The sequence below is a fragment of the Lathamus discolor genome, chromosome 5 (assembly GCF_037157495.1).
Source record: "Lathamus discolor isolate bLatDis1 chromosome 5, bLatDis1.hap1, whole genome shotgun sequence".
Taxonomy (NCBI): domain Eukaryota; kingdom Metazoa; phylum Chordata; class Aves; order Psittaciformes; family Psittacidae; genus Lathamus; species Lathamus discolor.
In genome coordinates this window covers 1,749,871-1,769,034 of record NC_088888.1, presented here as the reverse complement: position 1 = coordinate 1,769,034, position 19,164 = coordinate 1,749,871, and the positions used below count along the sequence as shown (strand labels likewise).

At 45.2% G+C, this 19,164-nt stretch overlaps 1 protein-coding gene across 5 annotated transcripts in view; it reads left to right on the top strand.

Annotated features, from left to right (window-relative positions):
- Positions 1–19,164, top strand: part of KCNH1 (potassium voltage-gated channel subfamily H member 1) — a 182,787-nt gene that overhangs the window by 21,071 nt on the left and 142,552 nt on the right. For 4 of the 5 annotated variants that reach the window (XR_010612771.1, XM_065679334.1, XM_065679333.1 and 1 more), the window contains exons 4-5: positions 1,958–2,086; positions 11,842–11,960. Coding sequence is in view for 4 of the 5 variants with exons in the window: in XM_065679334.1 (XP_065535406.1) it covers positions 1,958–2,086; positions 11,842–11,960 (248 nt within the window). In the remaining variant the exon portion in view is untranslated. The remainder of the gene's footprint in view (positions 1–1,957; positions 2,087–11,841; positions 11,961–19,164) is intronic. The other variant, XM_065679335.1, reaches the window with a different exon arrangement.

Here is a 19,164-nt window from a genome sequence, read left to right as displayed (position 1 = left end):
GTTAATATGAGCAGCCTGTAGAAGGGTGGCTGTAGACTGAAGTAGCAAAACAATGCAGAGTGGTTTTGGGGAGGGGAAAAAAGTCCCTGATGAGAAAAGCACAAGTGCATGTAGATGGAGATCAAAAAGCAAGGCTGGTGACGAAGATCCAGGCTTCTTAGAAACCTGTGGTGCTACTCAAGGGTGTTGAAGCAGGTAAAATAAAAAGCCATTAGTCGCCAAGGAGTCTCTGTGAAAGCAAGATGCGGATTTGAGCAGCCTCAGAATAGTGCACGTGTGGAGGTGAGGTGGAGATGGAGAAACAAGCAAGCAAGAAGAACTGGAGCGAGGCAGTTTTAGAACTCCTGAGGAAGGGTGGTGCGAAGGGTGTTACTGTCTCGCAAATGAGTGTTGGCTGCTTTGTGGCAGTGTCCTCTAAGGTCCTTAACAAGTTAGTGATGATTTTATTGGCACGGTTTCTTTGCTGAATCTTTCCTTGCGTTTAGCATTTTGTTTGCTCGTGCTTTATTGGAAGGGGTTGTTCAGGAATGTGGACTCGTGAATAAAGAATATATATATTGACCCTGAAATACTTTCTGCCACGCAGGCTCGCTTCAGAAGTGGCCATCAGTGATTCCATCTGGATTTCTCTGCTTTTTTGAGCAGAGGCCTCCATGCATCATATACCCTGCTGTTTAGAGAGGTGGCTGTACATATGGCATGGAATCTCAGCCAGGGCTGGAAACTGCCTGTGCTATGCAGGCACAGTAGGAGCCTTAGGAATTGAGCTTCACTTATGGAAGTTGTCCACAGGTCTTGGAGATGCCCTGGCTTTCTGTGGCCAGAAATGATTGCTAAGTACGGGGGCTGGGAAACGGCCAGGTGAGGCACTGGGAGCAACAACCTCTGCTGTGTGAATATAGCTGGGGAAAAAGGCTGCCTTTGCTTGCTTTGAACTTGTGAACGGAGGTTTCCCTGTGACCCTTTCACAGTCGGGAAGAACAAAGGGCCCGTGGTATAACTGACCACTGCACTACTGACATGTAGTGCTCATGGTAAAATGCTGAAGCAGTTCAGGTGCGAGAGAATCTGATCTCTAGGCAAGGGGGCTGGTCTGTGAAAGAAAAGAAACAGCCTGCCAAGATCAGCCTTTCTGAAACCTGAATGAGTGACGGAAATGACGTGAGGCGCTGTTTGTTCTGGCTTTCCCAGACGGTCAGAATCCTGCTGGTTTTTATGTCTTATGTTGGCCCCGTTATCCGGGTTCATCTTTTTCTGTGATGTGCAGGCTCTGATCTCTCAAGCAGTTAGTAGTGTGTCTCCTACAGTAATTGGAAAAGTAGAGTTTTATGCAGTATAATGTATGTTTATCCATAACCCCTGGTCTGGTCCTGATGGCTTCTCCTCTTCTGAATTCAGTGGAGTCCTGCTTCACACTGGAGTGATCATGAGCAGGCTCAGGACAAGGCAGAATGAAAGGATTTACCTTGCACGGTGGGTTTACAGAGCCCCCAGAGCCTGGCTCTTGAGGCTGATATAGTTGTTAGTGCTCCCTGTTTGCAGAGGCATTTGAGGCCAGCCAGACTGGTCATGCGCTTGAGTTGAGACTCTGTATTGTGGTCCTGGTCTAGGCACAGCTGACCAGCACAAGACCAGTAAGGCTCTGTTGTGTGCACCCTTTGCATGTACGTGGGGCTTTTTTATTAGGAGATCACAGAGCACTCAATAAGTTCAAGTATTTGGTTTGTAGATGAAGCCAGAGCTAGGGAGTGATTCCTGACGATTCAAAAGCTACTTGGAGGCAGAGCAGAGAACGCTCTTGTCAGCTGCGTTGTCATTTCTCCTAATAGGTGTTTGCAATAAAAGCGATGTTAAAGTAACATTTGCAGATGGCTGATTTTGGAGTGTAAACACCTGAAGTAGCACATTTGCTGTTATGCCCTACCATTGACCACCTTTTTGCTGTGTTTCATTCCAGGAACACCTGTGTGGTTCTTTGTGAAAATCGCTCCAATTCGAAATGAGCAGGATAAAGTGGTTTTATTTCTTTGCACTTTCAATGACATAACGGCTTTCAAGCAGCCCATTGAGGATGATTCATGTAAAGGTTTGTCTTTTTCACAATTATATACTTATGCTGCTTCTGTTTGCTTGCCCTGGTCTTGAAAGAGATGGAAGTCCTTTAAGTGTCAAATCCAAAGAAGTAGATGTTGAAATAGCTCATAGATATGTCTCCAAGTTGCTGGTTTCTTAAGTGGATTGGCTCTGGCCTGCACTGGAAAGGGGGGTATTGCTAATGAAACCCCCAAGGCAGCAGAGCTTACTTAGAAAATAGGTACTGCTTTTCCTTTTAAATTCATTATTTATCCAGATTGCAGTCTTCAAGCAGTCACAGTGCTGCTGCGCAGCATCTTTGTGTCAGAGGGAACTGATGGGTCTTAGGCCCTGTAAAGATGGTGCATGATGCTGTATGGAAACCCAGAGAAATTAACCTTGGCTGAGTCTACCAAAGATCTGAATCATTTCATTCTGTCTGGCTTGATGTTATTTACCATTATGATGGGATTCCTTATTGTTACGGACTAGTTTCCTTCACTGTATGAAGGGATTCCCATCATCTTAGGTTGAATCAGGTTGGAGCTGTGTTTTAGTGTTAACCCTTTGCTGAGCTACACCCTTGGAAACCTGGAAGGGAGCTCAGCTGTGACAGCAGCAGAAACTTGCACTCAGGTTCAGATCCTGTCAGAAATAGACCTTTTGTCCCCATATGGAGAGTTACAGAGACTTGTGTCTTCTGGGGTGAAAAAGACGCAAGTTCCTCTGCTGTTTGCATTTTTGTAGTATTTAATAATATTTGTCGCATTAAATTAAACAGGAAGCTCACGGCGAAGGTGAACTGATTTACATTTATGCTCACAATGTTATTCTTTAAAAACATAGTTTCTCAAAGTGGAAACACCTGTTACCATGAAAAAGGAAGTACAGACTCCACAAACAGACCCTCTCCCAGGCTATGGGGTGATTTTTTTACTCTTTTTAATGCTATTTGGATGGTTCTTCATCGCTGGAATGAAAGTAAAAAAACCCTCTCTTGCCCAAAAGGTTGGGTCAGCAGGAGTTTTTCCTCTTCTTAGTGGTGATCCCTGTACCGTGATGAGCACTGACAGCAAGGACAAATCAGCACGATGCAGTGAAGCTGCCTCCCATCTATCTGCTGGGAGTGAAGGCCATTGCTTCAGTTGCTCAGCAGGGCTTTGGCAGGGGTGGTAGCTCTGTCTTTCCCTTCGCTCTCACAGAAGATTCTAAATGTGATAGCGATGTGCAGTCTCGTGAAAGGAGCTTGCCCTTCACTTACAACACAGGGCAATTCTACAGCTTTTATTATTTATTTATTTATTTCTTTTTTCCCAAGAGGAATATGTTAAAGGAAGGAAACACTAACTTAAAAACTCCTCTGGATCTCGAATTTGTCCTATTCTTACAGTGATCATGGTAATTCTGAGCAGTTCCATTATCTAAAGCACTAAACCCACATGTAAGTGCACCAGCTTGGAGAGGAGTTATGGTGATAAGTAAAATTCCTTTACTTCATAGAATCATGGAATGGCTTGGATTGGAAAAGACCTCAAGATCATCAATTCCAACCCCCTGCCATGGGCGGGGTTGCCTCACACTAGACCATGTCACCTAAGGCTCTGTCCAACCTGGCCTTGAACACTGCCAGGGATGGGGCAGCCACAGCTTCTCTGGGCACCCTGTGCCAGCGCCTCAGCACCCTCACAGGGAAGAGCTTCTGCCTTAGATCTAACCTGAACTTGCCCTGTTTCAGTCTGAACCCATCACCCCTTGTCCTGTCACTGCAGTCCCTGATGAAGAGCCCCTCTCCAGCATCCTTGTAGCCCCCTTCAGACACTGGAAGCTGCTCTGAGGTCCCCACGCAGCTTCTCTTCTCCAGGCTGAACAGCCCCAATGTTCTCAGCCTGGCTCCATACGGGAGGTGCTGCAGCCCCTGAGCATCCTCATGGCCTCCTCTGGACTGGCTCCAACAGCTCCATGTCCTTCTTATGCTGGAGACACCAGCCCTGCACACAGTGCTGCAAGTAGGGTCTCATGAGAGCAAAGTAGAGAGGCAGGATCACCTCCTTCAAGCTGCTGCTCACGCTCTGGGGATGCAGCATGGTACACGGGTGGTTTCTGGGCTCAAGCACACACTGAAGCAGCTCATGTTCAGTTTCTCATTCACCAGCACCCCCAAGTCTTTGTCTGCAGGGCTGCTCTGAATCACTTCTCTGCCCAACCTGTAGCTCTGCCATTTGACCTATGGAAACTGGCTACATGACTACCAAAAAATTGCAGACAGCGGAAATATATGTGTTATTTAGAGGCCACTGACTCACAGCTCCCTTCTACTCCTCCCTAAGGGCTGTGGCTTTATGTACAAAAGGGTTCACCCACTAAATGAATCTTCCAAATATTGTTTCTGAATCTCCTAAAATTACTGAAGTTGTACCAGTTTCATGGTGGTGAAGAGTCCTCTATTGCTTTATACCCACATCAAACATGACATAAGTGAAACTGCATATCCTGTTCTAATCGTTAGTTTACCCCGTACACCTTTCTTTCTTCCATGGGTTACTGGCTATAGGCTAGCTTGGGAATTTTGTGGCATCTCAGGAGGTGATGTTGTCTCAGTTGCTTCATGGGTAGGTGAGCAATTTCTTGGAAAAGAAAGGCTGATTTGTCAAAGAATTTTACGTGCCTGAGCATGTCTTTGTGTGATTGTAGACTGTAAAGGGATAAAAGAGGCAGATACGGAGAGCCAGACGTTTGTCTGACTGGGCTCTAGGATTCTTGAAGGGGGCAAAAAGCATTTCTAGGAGCTCTAGAAAAAGTGAAGTTGTATTAACTGCTGCTGCTTTTACAGACCTGAGCTGAGGAGGTTGTACTCTTTGTGCTGCGTACAACATTCCATGGGAATCCTGCAGCATGCTGTTGAAAGATAGCCATTTCCATAGGAATGTTTCCCATATTGCAAACTCCCGATCTGCAGATCTAAAACTGTGAACTTAGAGACGTATTGTTCAACTGAAACAACTGCAACCCGATTGCTCAATCCGTCAGTTTTCCTTCTTTCACCTTCAAGCAGCTTTAGTCATATACTTTCTTTTACTGTGTTTAAATCCGTTTCCTGTCCATATGACCACTTAATCTGTAATAGGCTGCCTGCAAATGTGAATATTTTATTAACAGTGTGCTGTTTGCATGGTTGCAGAATGGCATAGCACAAAGTATTGAAGTTTCTACAAAATCAGTGCCTCTTTGTCTATGTAAAGAGGAACATAATGTAGTACAAGAACGTGATCAATTTGAACAGCAGCTAATGTGTCAGACTAAACCTGCTTAGCTGTGGTATATATTCATATTCTATCACCCACTGGCAATTTCAAGCGTGATTGTTCAGCTGCAAATGATGTAGTGACTCCTTGAGTGAAAAGTGTTGAGCTCTAATGACAGGGGCTTGACTTGTCCATAAAACCAAATGGGTATCTTTTACCCAGAGGTGGCTCAGAGAGATAAAAGTTCCCTGTACCACTTTTCATACTTGATATTCTTTTTTATTGATAATATCAGACATTGGAAGAGATGAAATCTCTCTAAAGTCAGGTAAAAAGTAGCCTTCTAATTGGAGTCCTTGTGAATTGATTCAGACGATTTAGAAGATGTTTATTTTAGGACTCCCGCAGAGGTTAAGTAAATTTGGGTTTAAATGCAGCAGCTTTAAAAATAGTGCATTCTAAATAAAGCAACTTAAAAATAGTGTCAGTGATGTTGATGATACAGTGCTTTTAAAGAGGCTCTTTCCACTTGTCCCTGTATGCTTGCCCCTTTAAAAAATCAGGCGAAAGTAGGTTTACTTGAATAGAAGTAGGCAAAATCAAGCTATAGCAGAGCTAAATTCGGCTCGTGAAGTGATAGGTCATCTTCTTAGCTGGATTTCAGAGCATGTGCTATGTTTGGAATTCATGCATTTTGTCTGTATCTGACTTCTACATACACCAAGTATGAGACGTTTGAGAATTGTGTATACAGTGGAATGCATCACTTTATGAAAACAAGAATTAGAGCAGACAAACAGAATTAGTGCCTGCACCTTGTGTAGTTAGCAAGAAGTTTGCCTGAACAGCTTTTGCATGTATGAATACAGTGTGAACACACTCAGCCTCATCTATTCTGCTCTGTCAAAGCTTGGAAATTATGCTTTGGCTCCTGAGTTTTGCTTTTGGTACTTTGTTTTTATACGAAAAGGTGATCAAATTCAACATCACTGGATCATGTAGGAGAATGGTTGTTAGCCTCCCAGCTACTGTAATCTCCTGTGTTGTAGTTGCCATCAGTTCCCATCTCCTCTGCAGAAAGAGCTTTATTTCATTTCACAGCTAAGCTGTCCTTTGCATCACAAGCAGGGCTCCCCAGAAGATAGTATTTTGATTGCCTCCTTCATCTTAACTCAGGGAGAACTTCAAGTGTTTCTTTTTTTCCCCTGTTTCTTTTCTTTCTTTTATTTTGTTGCGGTCTCATTTTTGGTTCTGTTTTTCAAGATGTATTTATATGAGCGGAGCCAGTGTTTGAAATATTTTGATGAAGTTCTACTCTACTTTCATCTGGATGAAATGTTTTCTTTAAAAAGGAAACAAATGAAAGGGAAGTGGTGAGGATATTAAAAAAACACCCTTTGGTTTGCTTTCCGAGATGGAAAAATAAGACGGTTTTAGTCATGAAGTTTCAAAGGGAATGAGCGTTAAGACCACAAGGAGGCATGATGGATGGAAGCAGGGATCTTTGATGTACAAGAAAGTAAAGGTGGTTTGAGTGGAGGATTTACTTGCATTTACACAGCTCTGTGTGAACAGTAGACCTATGAACAAAGAGCTGGTTCTCTAGCAGTTGGTGGCTTCTTGTTCTAGCTCTAGGGGTTGTGTAAGTCATGGATCAGCAGCTTGATAACAAGGGTTCTGTAACTGCCACCGTTCCTGATGTTTGAATTTACGAGTCGTCGTGATCGAATGGAGGAGAGCGGTAGGAAGCAAACAGCTATAAATAACACAATAAATAACAAATTGTGTTGTGGATTGAGTATTACAGCTTACTGTGCAACAGCTTACTTCAGACTACAGAAAACTGCTTTCTTCAACAAGCATTTTTAAATGAAGCTTCATCCTTTTAAGAAGAGAAGTTTTGATGAGTTGAACATCATATCATAAACGTACATTTCAGTGCCATGTTTCCCCATGCTCAAGGAACAGTTGTCCCCATTGCAGGCATCTTGTCTTCCTGGGTGTTTTCAGAGAGTTTCTATTCAGCCTTTTGCAGTGAAATGGTGGAAAACTAGAAGAGCGTCATGGGGTGAAGGAGAGCTGAAATCAATGCTGTTAATCCTGAAGGCTCTTCATCCTTTTGAAGCTGGAGATGTTTTAGTGCCGTCTCATTGCTTTGTCCCTGCATGATGTTTTCTGCAGAACTAAAAGAGACCAAAAAGTGATAATGGGTTAGAATCAAAGGCAGAGGCACAGGCAAACAGCCATGGGGCTGGCATCCAGCTTTATATTTGGTTCCTGAATTCCAGTCTGTCTTGTCTGTTGTGTGAGCTCTTACCTGTATATTAATCACCTCGGGTCATTACATTTCAGTTTAATTTATCGTTTCTCTACTTATAGAGGAAAAGAGTGGATGTAGGGATATATCAACTGCTTGTGTTGAAAGAGAGCTCCTAACCTGTATCATTTCATCCCCATGTCCTAGAAGGGCTAACATCAGTATATTCTGAAACCTAGTTCCTTGTCTTGGAAAGCTCCATCTTCTTCCCGTAATCAACTCCATGACCCTTAGAATTTAATGTTTATGTTCTGTCCGGTGGCTTAAGTCTATTATTTGACCTGTCTTCACTGGATAAGTATCTGACTTGCTGTAGGCTGTGTCTGTCTTAGGCTTCTGGAAGAAAACTAGCACTAAATTCAACAGGTACTGCTGTCTTTTCAAGCAGTATTGGAGAAGTTATCCTTCAGTAGGGTTAGTACTGGCATGCTCTCTTCTTCATTTTGTTTTTCCTGTGTCACAGTCTGCAGGTCAGCTATAATGATACTTCAGAGTTCCCACTTTTTTATCTTTCTTTCACCAAAAGGAGGAGGGTTTTCTGTCCTAAAGATGAGATTTGTACATCTGGGACATTTGCACAGTGATTCAGTGCCTGGGATTAGGCACATTATTACACTGTGGCCTGTGCATCTCTAGGCTGGGCTCTCATGTGCTGTACCCAGTGCATGGAGAGAGTTAGGGTAGGCATTCCCAGCCTGCCATTTTCAGGTCAGCACTGGTTCAAAAAGCCAAGCTCAAAAGCCCTGTTTCTTGACACAGTCTCTTGCTTTTGACAAACAGTTACTTTATTTTCGGATCAGAGTTTGGAATATGTGGTGGGAGATCTAATGTTCTCTCATGTACCATTTTCGCACCCAGAAGATTTGCAACATGTAGGGCAGGGGAGGTGCTAATAGGGGATGCTGAGGATAGAGGAATGGGTTAAGCTGTACGTTGCAAAAGATGACTCTTGGGAAGAGGAGGAGGTACCCAAAGATGCTCAGCATTCATAGCCACAAATGATGCCACAGAGATGTCTGGCAAGAAAGCTCAGGTGAGGTGCTTGCTTTCCCTGCTCTCCCTATTTATGTCTGAATAGCACAGCTGTTAGAAAACTCAATGGCTGGAAGAAAATAACACACTGGAAGTTTGTCGTCGGGATTGGAACCAAATTTTGACTCTTCCCAGAAGATGCCCTTCCCGTCAGTCTGTTTCGAGTTGGTAAAAGCGGCTGCTTGTGTTAGCTGGCCCTGAACACATGATGTGTCTGGTGAGGGAGGCAGATTCCTTGTTCCCAAGCGACGCTCGCACCCTTGCGGCCAAGCCCGGTCGGGCTGCAGGCTGCTCGGCGCTCCCTTCAGCACCATGGCCAGCGCCATGGGCAGCCGGGGCCGGCTGCCGCGCCCTGGGCTCCCGGCGGGGAATGCGGCGGCTGCTCCTGCACTGCGGTACCTGATGTATGGAGAGAGTCGGGGCACAGGTCCCCTTGGGCCATCCCAGCCTGGCCAGGCGCAGGGCCCTGCTCCTGGGCGGGGCAGTCCCAAGCACAAACACAGGCTGGGGGGGAAATGGGTTGAGAGCAATCCCGAGGAGAAGGACTTGAGGGTGTTGGTTGACGAGAGGCTCCCCATGTTGTGTTGTTTGAGGTTGTGTGTGTTTGAGCCCAGACCCCCTCCCGTGTGCTGGGCTGCACCCTCAGAGCAGGAGCAGCAGGTCGGGGGAGGTGATCCTGTCCCTCTGCTGTGCTCTGGGGAGACCCCCCTGCCCTGCAGTTCTGGTCCAGCTCTGGGGCAACAACACAAGAGGGACGTGGAGCTGTTGGAGGGAGTGCAGAGGAGGCCACAGAGATGCTGCGAGGGCTGGAGCAGCTCTGCTCTGGAGCCAGGCTGAGAGAGCTGGGCTGGGGCAGCCTGAAGAAGAGAAGGCTCCTGAAGGGGAGACCTGAGAGCAGCTCCAGTGCCTAAAGGGGCTGCAGGAAACCTGGTGAGAGAGGGACTTTTTACATGGAGTGATAGGACAAGAGGTGATGGGTTCAAACTGAAACAGGGCAAGTTCAGGTTAGATCTAAGGCAGAAGCTCTTCCCTGTGAGGGTGCTGAGGCGCTGGCACAGGGTGCCCAGAGAAGCTGTGGCTGCCCCATCCCTGGCAGTGCTCAAGGCCAGGTTGGACACAGGGGCTTGGAGCAAGCTGCTCCAGTGGAAGGGGTCCCTGCCCATGGCAGGGGATTGGGACTGATGGGCTTTAAGGTCCTTTCCAAGCCAAACCAGGCTGGGATTTTCTGATTTATACTGCTGAAAATAAGTTAATGCTGATAGCCTTCTGCCATCGTCCTGTAAAGCAGGAGAAAACCATAGGAGTGCAGGCACATAAGTTCTGCAAAAGTGACATTTTAGGTGTAAATTGCTGTAGCTGTGTTGGCTTTGCAAAGGTTAGTTTGTTTTATATCAGCTGCAGAGTAGCCATTATGAATGGTTTCTCCCACCTGATCCATTCTTTTAACCTCTGTTGGCCTTACTGTGGAGGTAGTAAGGCCTTCAAGCCTTAGCTTGTCAATTGGTTGGATTTGTTCATGTGCAGTAGAGAAGGAATACTCTTTATAAATGTATCTTTAAAAAACCCCCTGCAAACCCCACTATCTTCCATGGAGATACAGTGTGAGAAATCAAATGCTTTAGGTCAGGTTTAAGCCAGATACAAACTGACCTCACTTGAGGTTCTGTCATGTTGACTTCTTTCTCTAAGGAGTAGTCCTTTGGTATAGCAGCTAGTCTTACATGGGTTTATCAGGAAAGGTCTAGCTTCCTAGATGGAAATCATTCATTCTGCTTGTTGCTGAACACTGCCTGAAGGGGTTGGCGATTTCTGCTCAACTTGGCTTTTAAATTACCAGTGACAGACTTGCTTTAAAACATGCTTTAAGGCATACGAAAATACTCAGGTTTATTCTTGATTTGGCAGAGGTCTGATGAATTTGGCCCTTCCCTTTAATAAATGCACCATGCTGCATATTCGTAAAGGGGAAGATGCTAAACTCTCTTTCCAGTGCCCTGGAAGATCTTGTTCAATACTGGATCCATGTAGTTTATTTTTTTGTTCTCACCTCTCAAATTACCAAATATGTTCCTGCAAACTCCATCCGAATTTGATGTCAGTCAAGGATATGTTTAAAGTACTGGGCAGTATTTTAACCACCCGTATTCCTTTAATTACGGGTACTTGCAGCATCAGCTTCAGACTGTTCTTTAAAACCAGTCACCGCTAATGGGATCATTTCCTGTGGTGATAAACCCATCATGTGCTGGAAACCAGGTTCTCAAAAGGGCTGAATCTGCCAATCTCATAAAGGCTGAATCTGAGCATCCTCAGTTGGAGTAGGAGGTGACGCTGCCCAACACTTCCCAGGTGGTGCTGGCATTTGTCAAAACTGGGGTTAAATGCACTGATAACTTCCCTTTCCGAGTGCCCAAACCACCCAGGTGTGTACTCTGCCTGACCCGTTGTGGCAAAGTACTGCTCCTAAAGGTTATAGTTGTGACTAGCTCTTGGGACTCTCATTCGGGGTCTTCTGTTTTGAGGGGTATTTGAAATGACTGTAAAAAATAGTCTGAATTAAAATGCAGCATCTGACTTCTCTGCCAGAAGCTGCTAAATGTTTTATTAGAGCTTGAGAAAATGTATTTGTGTGTTTCTCCCTTTTGTTTAGAGAGGAGAAAATTAATGATTTTGTTTTGCTTTGTCTGCTCTGCTTTTTATTATCTTCTGTATATTCCTCTGCTTACGCTCGATCTGCGGCTGATACAACCGAGGGCAGATTCATTTCTCTTGCAAGCAGCTGTAATTTTCACTGTGTGTGTTTCTAGTCCTGTGTCCTGAGCAGCCTGGAGTGTCTTCTGCAGTGCTGTGAGGCCCAAACCTGCCCACTGGATTTAATAGAAGGGAACCTTAAAGTGGACATTTATCCTTACAAAAGATGCAGTTCATGTAACGGCACTCTTGGAGAGCCATTGAATACCAAGGCACTGCAGTCCTGCCTTTTATTACCTTACCACCCTGGTGCCTATTTTGTGCCTTGCTTTTAGCTGGTGCTTGGTTGAATTATACTCCCTCATGGTCAGTATTAAAGCAGTTAACCCGGGTTTCAGTTTGGTTTTTCTCTTCTTGTTTGAGATCTGGGATGCGCTTGCAGCTTCTTGTTGTGGTAACACGTATGATCTTGCATGTTTCCTCAAGGTTGGGGGAAGTTTGCTCGCCTGACCCGTGCCCTCACCAGCAGCCGGGGTGTGCTGCAGCAGCTTGCTCCCAGCGTGCAGAAAGGAGAGAACGTCCACAAGCATTCACGGCTCGCTGAGGTAACGTTTGCTTTCCCTGAGAGACCCTAAAGGAATGGTTTAAGCCTTGTGGTGTGTTGTCACTGTCTGTGTCTCCCTTGCCCTAGGAGTTAAGGCTGGTGGCAGGCATAGGAGGTCAGAACATGGCATGTGTGCTGTGAAATGTGCCCCATGACAGTGGAATGGAAACAAGTGTCCTAAAGACTTCATATAACCTAATTGTGGTGGTGTGTTCTGTATCTCAGCAAAGTATTATAATGCCATTATCACTGAAGTAATACTTTCTTGCTTAGTTTCTAGTCTTCTGAGAACCTTGATGTTAGTAGGATCTTGGACTATCCACTTGTGTAACGCTGAGGGAAGAGAAACAGGCCAGTACAGAAGGAAATTCTGGAGAATCCTTGACATGGTTGTTCTCTGCATTCCCTGATGTCTGGTTCGTCTTCAGTAGGATCCCTGTCCTGCTTTACAGGCTGGTTCAAATGCATGTTTGACTTACCGGCCTTACGGATGGAATGGCCGTAAGAGGCCACAAGCAGCACTGCGGGCAGATCAGCAGAATGAAACCTTGTGATTTAAGTAGACTCTCAAGGTTTTGAGTAAAGCAGCAGGCGGAGGAGGCTCCAGGAAGTACTTAGGGTTGTAGGGCTTTCGCCACGAGGGGGAGAGACTGTCCCAAGTTTCCTATAGCTCTCTCCTGGGCCAGCAGCAGGGTTCCCCAGATGTAAAAACAGCGTAGGGAAAGTCTTGACGCAGTGTTAGTGGCAGCATGGCCACAGAACATGGCACTGCTGTCTCACCTATTGCTGTGAGTGCCATGGCGGCAGCTGTAACTCTTGTCTTCCTGGGTAGCTGGAGCTGTAAGGCACTGATGGCTTCCATGCTGTGTCCATATAAACAGTACTCTCTGAGTTTTGCCCTGTTTACATCTTAGTTTCTGTGCAAAATAAATAACTCCTGCCCGGGCCTGTACTGTTAACACATGTGACAGTGAAATTCCCATGGACGGGACCTTGCCTATTCAGTATTTAATGTAGAAACACTCAAGACTGGGAAATTGATTTCTGTTGGAAGCACAGAAGTAACAAATCGTACTAGCACAGGGAGCAGGCATTCACGTGGATGCACTACTGTAGGAATACCATCTGATTATTACATGTCCAACGTGAGGTTGCTTTAGTATCCTGGAATTTGGAATAGTCTCCCTCTTAATCCTACTCAAGGCTTAGCATCAAATAATCCTTCCTTCTCTTTAGGGAAGTCTACCCTTGAACTGTAGTTCATGCTAAAATACAGGCAGTAGAATGCAAGGCAAAGAGTCAGAGGTGGTTCTCTTTGGCTTAGCAGACCTTAGTCTGGACCTAACTGACTGCACATTACTGAGACTCCTTGCAAGCCAATGTGCTCCACAAGTCTTTGCAAGTACTCAAAGTGGCACAGGCAGTTGATTCATTACAAGTAATAAAGGGCAAGTGTATAGTTCACATGTCTGAAATGAGTTTCTTTAATTGCTGACTGAATATTGCAGTCATTAGTTTGAAAAGAACATTAGCCCCAGCTGTGATATTAGGTACCTTGTTGTGTATCTGCCCTAATTCCACGTAAGTCAATAGAACTACACTAGAGAAAAGCAGAGTGCAGATAATCATACAGACAGGCGCACTTTTCTCCCCTTGAAGACGTATGGGGTGCCGGGCTTCCTATTCTGGAAAGATCTCTTGATACTATTGAACACGGGCTCTCTAACTGCTCCGTGTTGTATTTTCAAATCCTTCTTTTCCCCACTTCATCTCTGCAGTGGTTTATTAAACGTCTGAAGTTCAAGTTAACATCCGTCCTCTTTCTTTTCCCACTTTCTATGGCACTTCACATCCATCTCGGTTGCTTGAGAAGGCTCTCCATTTTCTGGGATGTTATTTGTGTCTGTTTTAGTTCTTCATCCCTTATTTGTGACTGTCTGAAGAGCCAGTAGTGTCCTAGAACCTGAGCAGGACAAAGCGGTGTACAAGTACAAACCAGGAGCCTGCCACAAAAGCTTACCGTGTCTTTTGCCTTTTATAATGTAGTAGTTTAAGAAAGGTGTTAGTGACAAACTGCTTTGGCTTATCTGCAGGCCATGGGTAACAGAGGCAGCGCTAAACCTCAGCCTCTGACTTTGCCGGTACATATAGGCTTGTTTGGCCTGACTCCTCTAACAGCAGTCATATGAAAACCGCTTAAATTAATTATGCAGTTCATGCAGGGGAACTCTGAGAGGACATTTTGCAAGAAGAGTGTGAAGTAATTGGTGCATTTCTGTGGCTTTCTCACCAAGGAGCTGACTGGAGGAGCCGTTCTTCCTGGTCACTGCATAACGCGTGTGTCATCTGCATCTGTGGTGTTAGCTGGTGTATGCTGTACGTTGACCAGGCAGTTGTGGATGAATAGGATTGTGCCACGATCTAACAAATGCAGTAACAGCGGAAGGCTGACAGTGGTGCTCGGCAGCGCTGCTCAATAATGGAACCTTTGCCTTTCTTTTCTTCACTTTGTTTGCCAGGGACTTATAACTGCTGTTAAAATCTACTTCAAGTTGAGGCTTAGCACCTTGTCCTTGGCTTGGGAGCAATTTGTGTGGGTACCTGTGAAACCAAAAAGCACGGGAGAACGAGAGAAAGCGAATATGTGCAGTTGAACACACAAGAGGGAGAGATTAAGCTGAAAACGGATGATTGTTTGTGTGGTTTGGGGGTTTATTTTTCTTCCCAGTCCTTCAGTGTTAAAATAAATCGTAACCGCTTGTTGATGCGCGTTTATGACTGGTGATGTGTTCACCGTTCCCCAACACATCGAGGATAGCTTTTTCATTTTGCCATGTTAAAAGAATAAATGAACCCAGCCTGGTGAAACCCCTGATGAAATTTGTCTTTTCTGCTCTTGAAATAATATTCTCTGGCTTTGGAGAGCTATTAAAGCATCATGCACTATTACCACAAATAATAAATGCAGATAATACAACTGTGGTGGCGGATAAATCAAAAGTAATTGGAATAATACTTTCATTAATAACTCTCTGAAACAAATATTTCTTTTACTCTCGTATAACTGCATAACAGGGAGATATCGTCTGAAGCCAGGGCTGTTCCAGTTATATAGAGAAGAATAGTAATGAAAGATTTGTTCAGTGCACACGGGGGAAGCTCAGCTTATCGGTTTATAGAGCTGTGTATGTTTTATATTCATCTTTTGTGGGTTTTTTTCCTCTCCAGAAGTACCTTTACAAGCAGTTTTGAGTCAGTTCATGTGGGGGGCTGACCACACCTGACTGCTTCAGCAGATACTGTGTCTCAGGTTGGCACTACTCTCCCTAGAGGTTGGAGTGCAGGAAGAGCAGCTTGGAATAGGGCTTGTCTTTGCATCTATCTGGCTTTGATATATGGCACAAGGAAAGTGGGGCTTATAGCTCTTAATCTCCAGATGACCCAGGGAGAGTGTGTCTGGAGGATGGAATAGACTGTGTGGCAAAAAGCGGAGAAAAGAGCTCTCCTAACTCCCAGTACAGCAACCTGGCAAACCCTAGGTCTTTAGCACAAAGCTCTGTGGGCATCCTACTGTTACTCCTGTACAGCACTGGGTTCTCTTGTTGTGCCTAATGTTAAAAGGAAATGCTTGTTCTCCAAGATAATTAGGCTTTGTTATAGGTGGTTTTGTCTTCCTTCAATGAAGAATTTAGTGCCTTTGAAAGCTCTTGGCCTGCAGTTCAGGAGGCTGCAAGGCTTTTTCCAGTATCTAAAGCAGGTTGCCTTTCCCAGGAGAAGTGGTGTGAGCTGTGGCAATGCTCTTCTTCCGTCACCAGCTGGACATCTCATCTGGACAGGGTGCTGGGACATCCAGTCTGGGTCATGTTTTGCCTAGAAAGGTTGGACCAGATCATCCTTGAGGTCCCTTCCGACCTGATGTTCTATGATTCAGGCTGTGAAATGACAGCTCATATCTCTAGCAGTGCAAGCAAGATGGAGTGGTTTTACAGTGTCTGCTTTAGTGATGTAATGAGCGCGAGCCAGGGTTGGAACTTGTCACCCGCACCCAAAAAGAAAAATGGGGGATGCCTCAGGCTTGCTGCAAGCGGCTTTCCCCCACGCTGTGAGTGGTTGATATCCCTGTGTCATCCCTTGATGCCCATCTCCTGCCCTGTGCCTGCCCTTCCATTCAGGAAGAGAAACTGTGTGGAGACCTCAGAGCAGCTTCCAGTGTCTGAGGGGGGCTACAAGGATGCTGGAGAGGGACTCTTCATCAGGGACTGCAGCGACAGGACAAGGGGTGATGGGTTCAGACTGAAACAGGGCAAGTTCAGGTTAGATCTAAGGCAGAAGCTCTTCCCTGTGAGGGTGCTGAGGCGCTGGCACAGGGTGCCCAGAGAAGCTGTGGCTGCCCCATCCCTGGCAGTGCTCAAGGCCAGGTTGGACACAGGGGCTTGGAGCAACCTGCTCTAGTGGAAGGTGTCCCTGCCAGTGGCAGGAGGTTGGAACTGGAAGAGCTTTAAGGTCCTTTCCAACCCAAACTATTCTATGATTCACACCCACAGTGCTGATGCACGTCCTTCCACTGGAGACCAGCTAAAGCCATGGCCCCTAGTCACTTTACGCAGCCACTGATAGGGCTTAACCGGAGACTTTAAGGTGGTAATGGAAATTCAGAAGACTTATTAATAAGGTCCCTAGGCATTCAGGTAGTTTAGAGTACATTGACTTTCTAAATAAAAAAGGAGGAAGACATCAATCTTTTGATTTTCCTGTGCTGTAGCCCTGGAATGTCAGACAAGCTGAGGAGAGTGCTTTGTACGTGGTGATGGCGTTTTAAAACACTGAAGCAGCAAAGTTGTTTATTTTCTTAATGAGTTGAAACTGGAAGTCTGTTTTCTCTGCATTCAGTTCATTTTGCAGCCCTGCAGTTCCACTGCCTTCACTGTAAGTTCTGATTTACAGCAAAATAATGGACACCATAATTTAGCCCCTTCTTTATTACCCAACACAGATTGTTCTTGCCTTTGCTTCTATTATGCAGGTGTATGGGAATACATTAGTACATTTTCCAGTCACTTTAGTTTGGAGGATGCAAGAGTTCCACAAGCTCTTGGAGTACCAGGAAACCAGTGGTGGCCAAAATGGAGCCCATGATACAGTTCTCAGTCTAGAACTGATGTATGTGTATGTAAGAATCAATCTGAATAGAACACGACTGGTCTTGTTCAGTGTTTCCTGGTTGAGGCTCCTGTGCTGACTGGAATGGTTACCAAAATGTTTGACTTCATATTATAGCAGAAATGGAAAAAATAAGCTCTAGGAGACACGTGATTGCAAAAGAAGCAATTATCAACATCAAGCAACATCTCTGCATTTGAGCTGAAATCCAGTTAACCGGCTGAAAATGTAACTACATGATAGAAAGTGCTTGGTTTTGGTGATGAGTTCCTTGAGTGAACGCATGTTGCAGTGGCAGTCCTCAGTTCCAGAACTGGAGACTGGCGCTCCTGTCCTGCGCTGCTTCCAGCTCCTCTCAGCGCAAGGCAACTTCTGACAGTTTTATTTTGCTTCCTTTTTCTTCTTCTTGTAGCATGTGTGAAACGGGTCAGGAGTGGCAGAGCACGCAATACTGCAGTGGACGTGTCTGAGGCCTTGTTTGGTCTGCAGGGCTGCTTCTTAGAGGAAAGGGTTCCTCAGTGAAACAAAAATACCAAGTTCCCTTGTTTTGTCTTCAGACTGTTGATGCCTCCGTGCTAATGCGCAGGTCTCTGAGCAGGTCATGCTGCTTCTCTTCTGCGGAACATACTGGGCTTAAAGTCAGCGGGCTTGCAATTCCCATTGTCACTACACATGTGCGGGGGACTGTGATCTGACAGTGTCTGACCCTTGTTGTGCACAAGAGTAAGCGATTATGTGAGGTTCAGAGCAGCAGGGAACTTGATCTGAGGCTGTTTTGTCCAAGTAGGACTCTTGTAGCTGCTTGTTTTCCTTTGTACCCTTTGGCTTAATCTGCTGGAAAAAAAAAGCCCACCAGTTCACAGAGAAAGAAAGCAGAAAGCACTCAGAAAAGCCTGCCGATAAAATCCCTGTCTAAATAATTGACGTTTAAAAAGCCGAGATAAGGAGCACGAAAGGAAGACATCCTCCTATTACAGACGTATTGTCTGATCTTCTCCTTGAGAAGGTGGCCATTTAATTTCCTTCTCTGCTCCCAGCTGCTCTGAACTGCTCGTAAATAAATGTGACAAAGGAACCGTGCTCCTAAAGAGCTCTCACAGGTTCTGTGAGCTTGGCACTTGGCAAACACACCTCACTTGAGCAAATCTGTCTTCGGGTTTCATCCGTAACTCACCCAGAGTAAATTTAATCTTAAAATGTAACTTATTTTCAGACAGGTCCTTCGTGTTGGTTTCCCCCTCGAATATATCCATAGCTATAAAACCTTTTCTTGTCCATAGGCACGTAAAGGAAACTTTAGTTCCCAAGGATTAAATACACACTATACACTCTTGGCACTAGTTTGCAGAACGGGGCAGACAGCAGACTTAAAATGGGTAGCATTGATCAAGATTGCTGTTATGGAGGACACTTGGAGCTGTGCCCAGGTGCAGGTCCAGGGTTTAAAACGCATGCTGACAGATGATCTTCTGCTGATCACAGCTTTTATGAATTCGGACCTAACTGCATTGTAACTCGACTGTGCACCATCAGATAGTGAAAACACTGATTTTCCTCTCAGTGACAAGTTAAGTTTCAACATGGGTTTATTGGGTCTAATGAGTTACGGTGGGCTTCGGTTCTGCATGGCCCAGAGGAGAGGAGCAATGACCTGTGCATTCGTGATAGATTGTAGTATAAGACTGTTTCAAACACAGTATAATGAAGAGTTAAATAGTGTGGAAAAACTGTGTGGTCCATTGGTCCCAGTGCTGGACTGGAACTCAGAAGTTGTGGTATTATGCCTGGTATTGCCATTGATTTCTCTTTGCAACTGCCTTTTTGCCCATCATTTATCTGTCTCCTTTATTTAGACTGCCGAAGGAGCTGTCTCTGTGTGTCTGGGAGACCTAGGCCATTAGGCTTAGTGTCAAAATGTAATTAATGGCATTAAAAGAAACAACTGTGCTTAGGTTGATGCTGATTTGTTTAACAGAACACTTACCCTGACTTGCTTAGCATTTGCTGGTGATAAGGAGAGTTAATAGACCTGTATTTTAATCAGC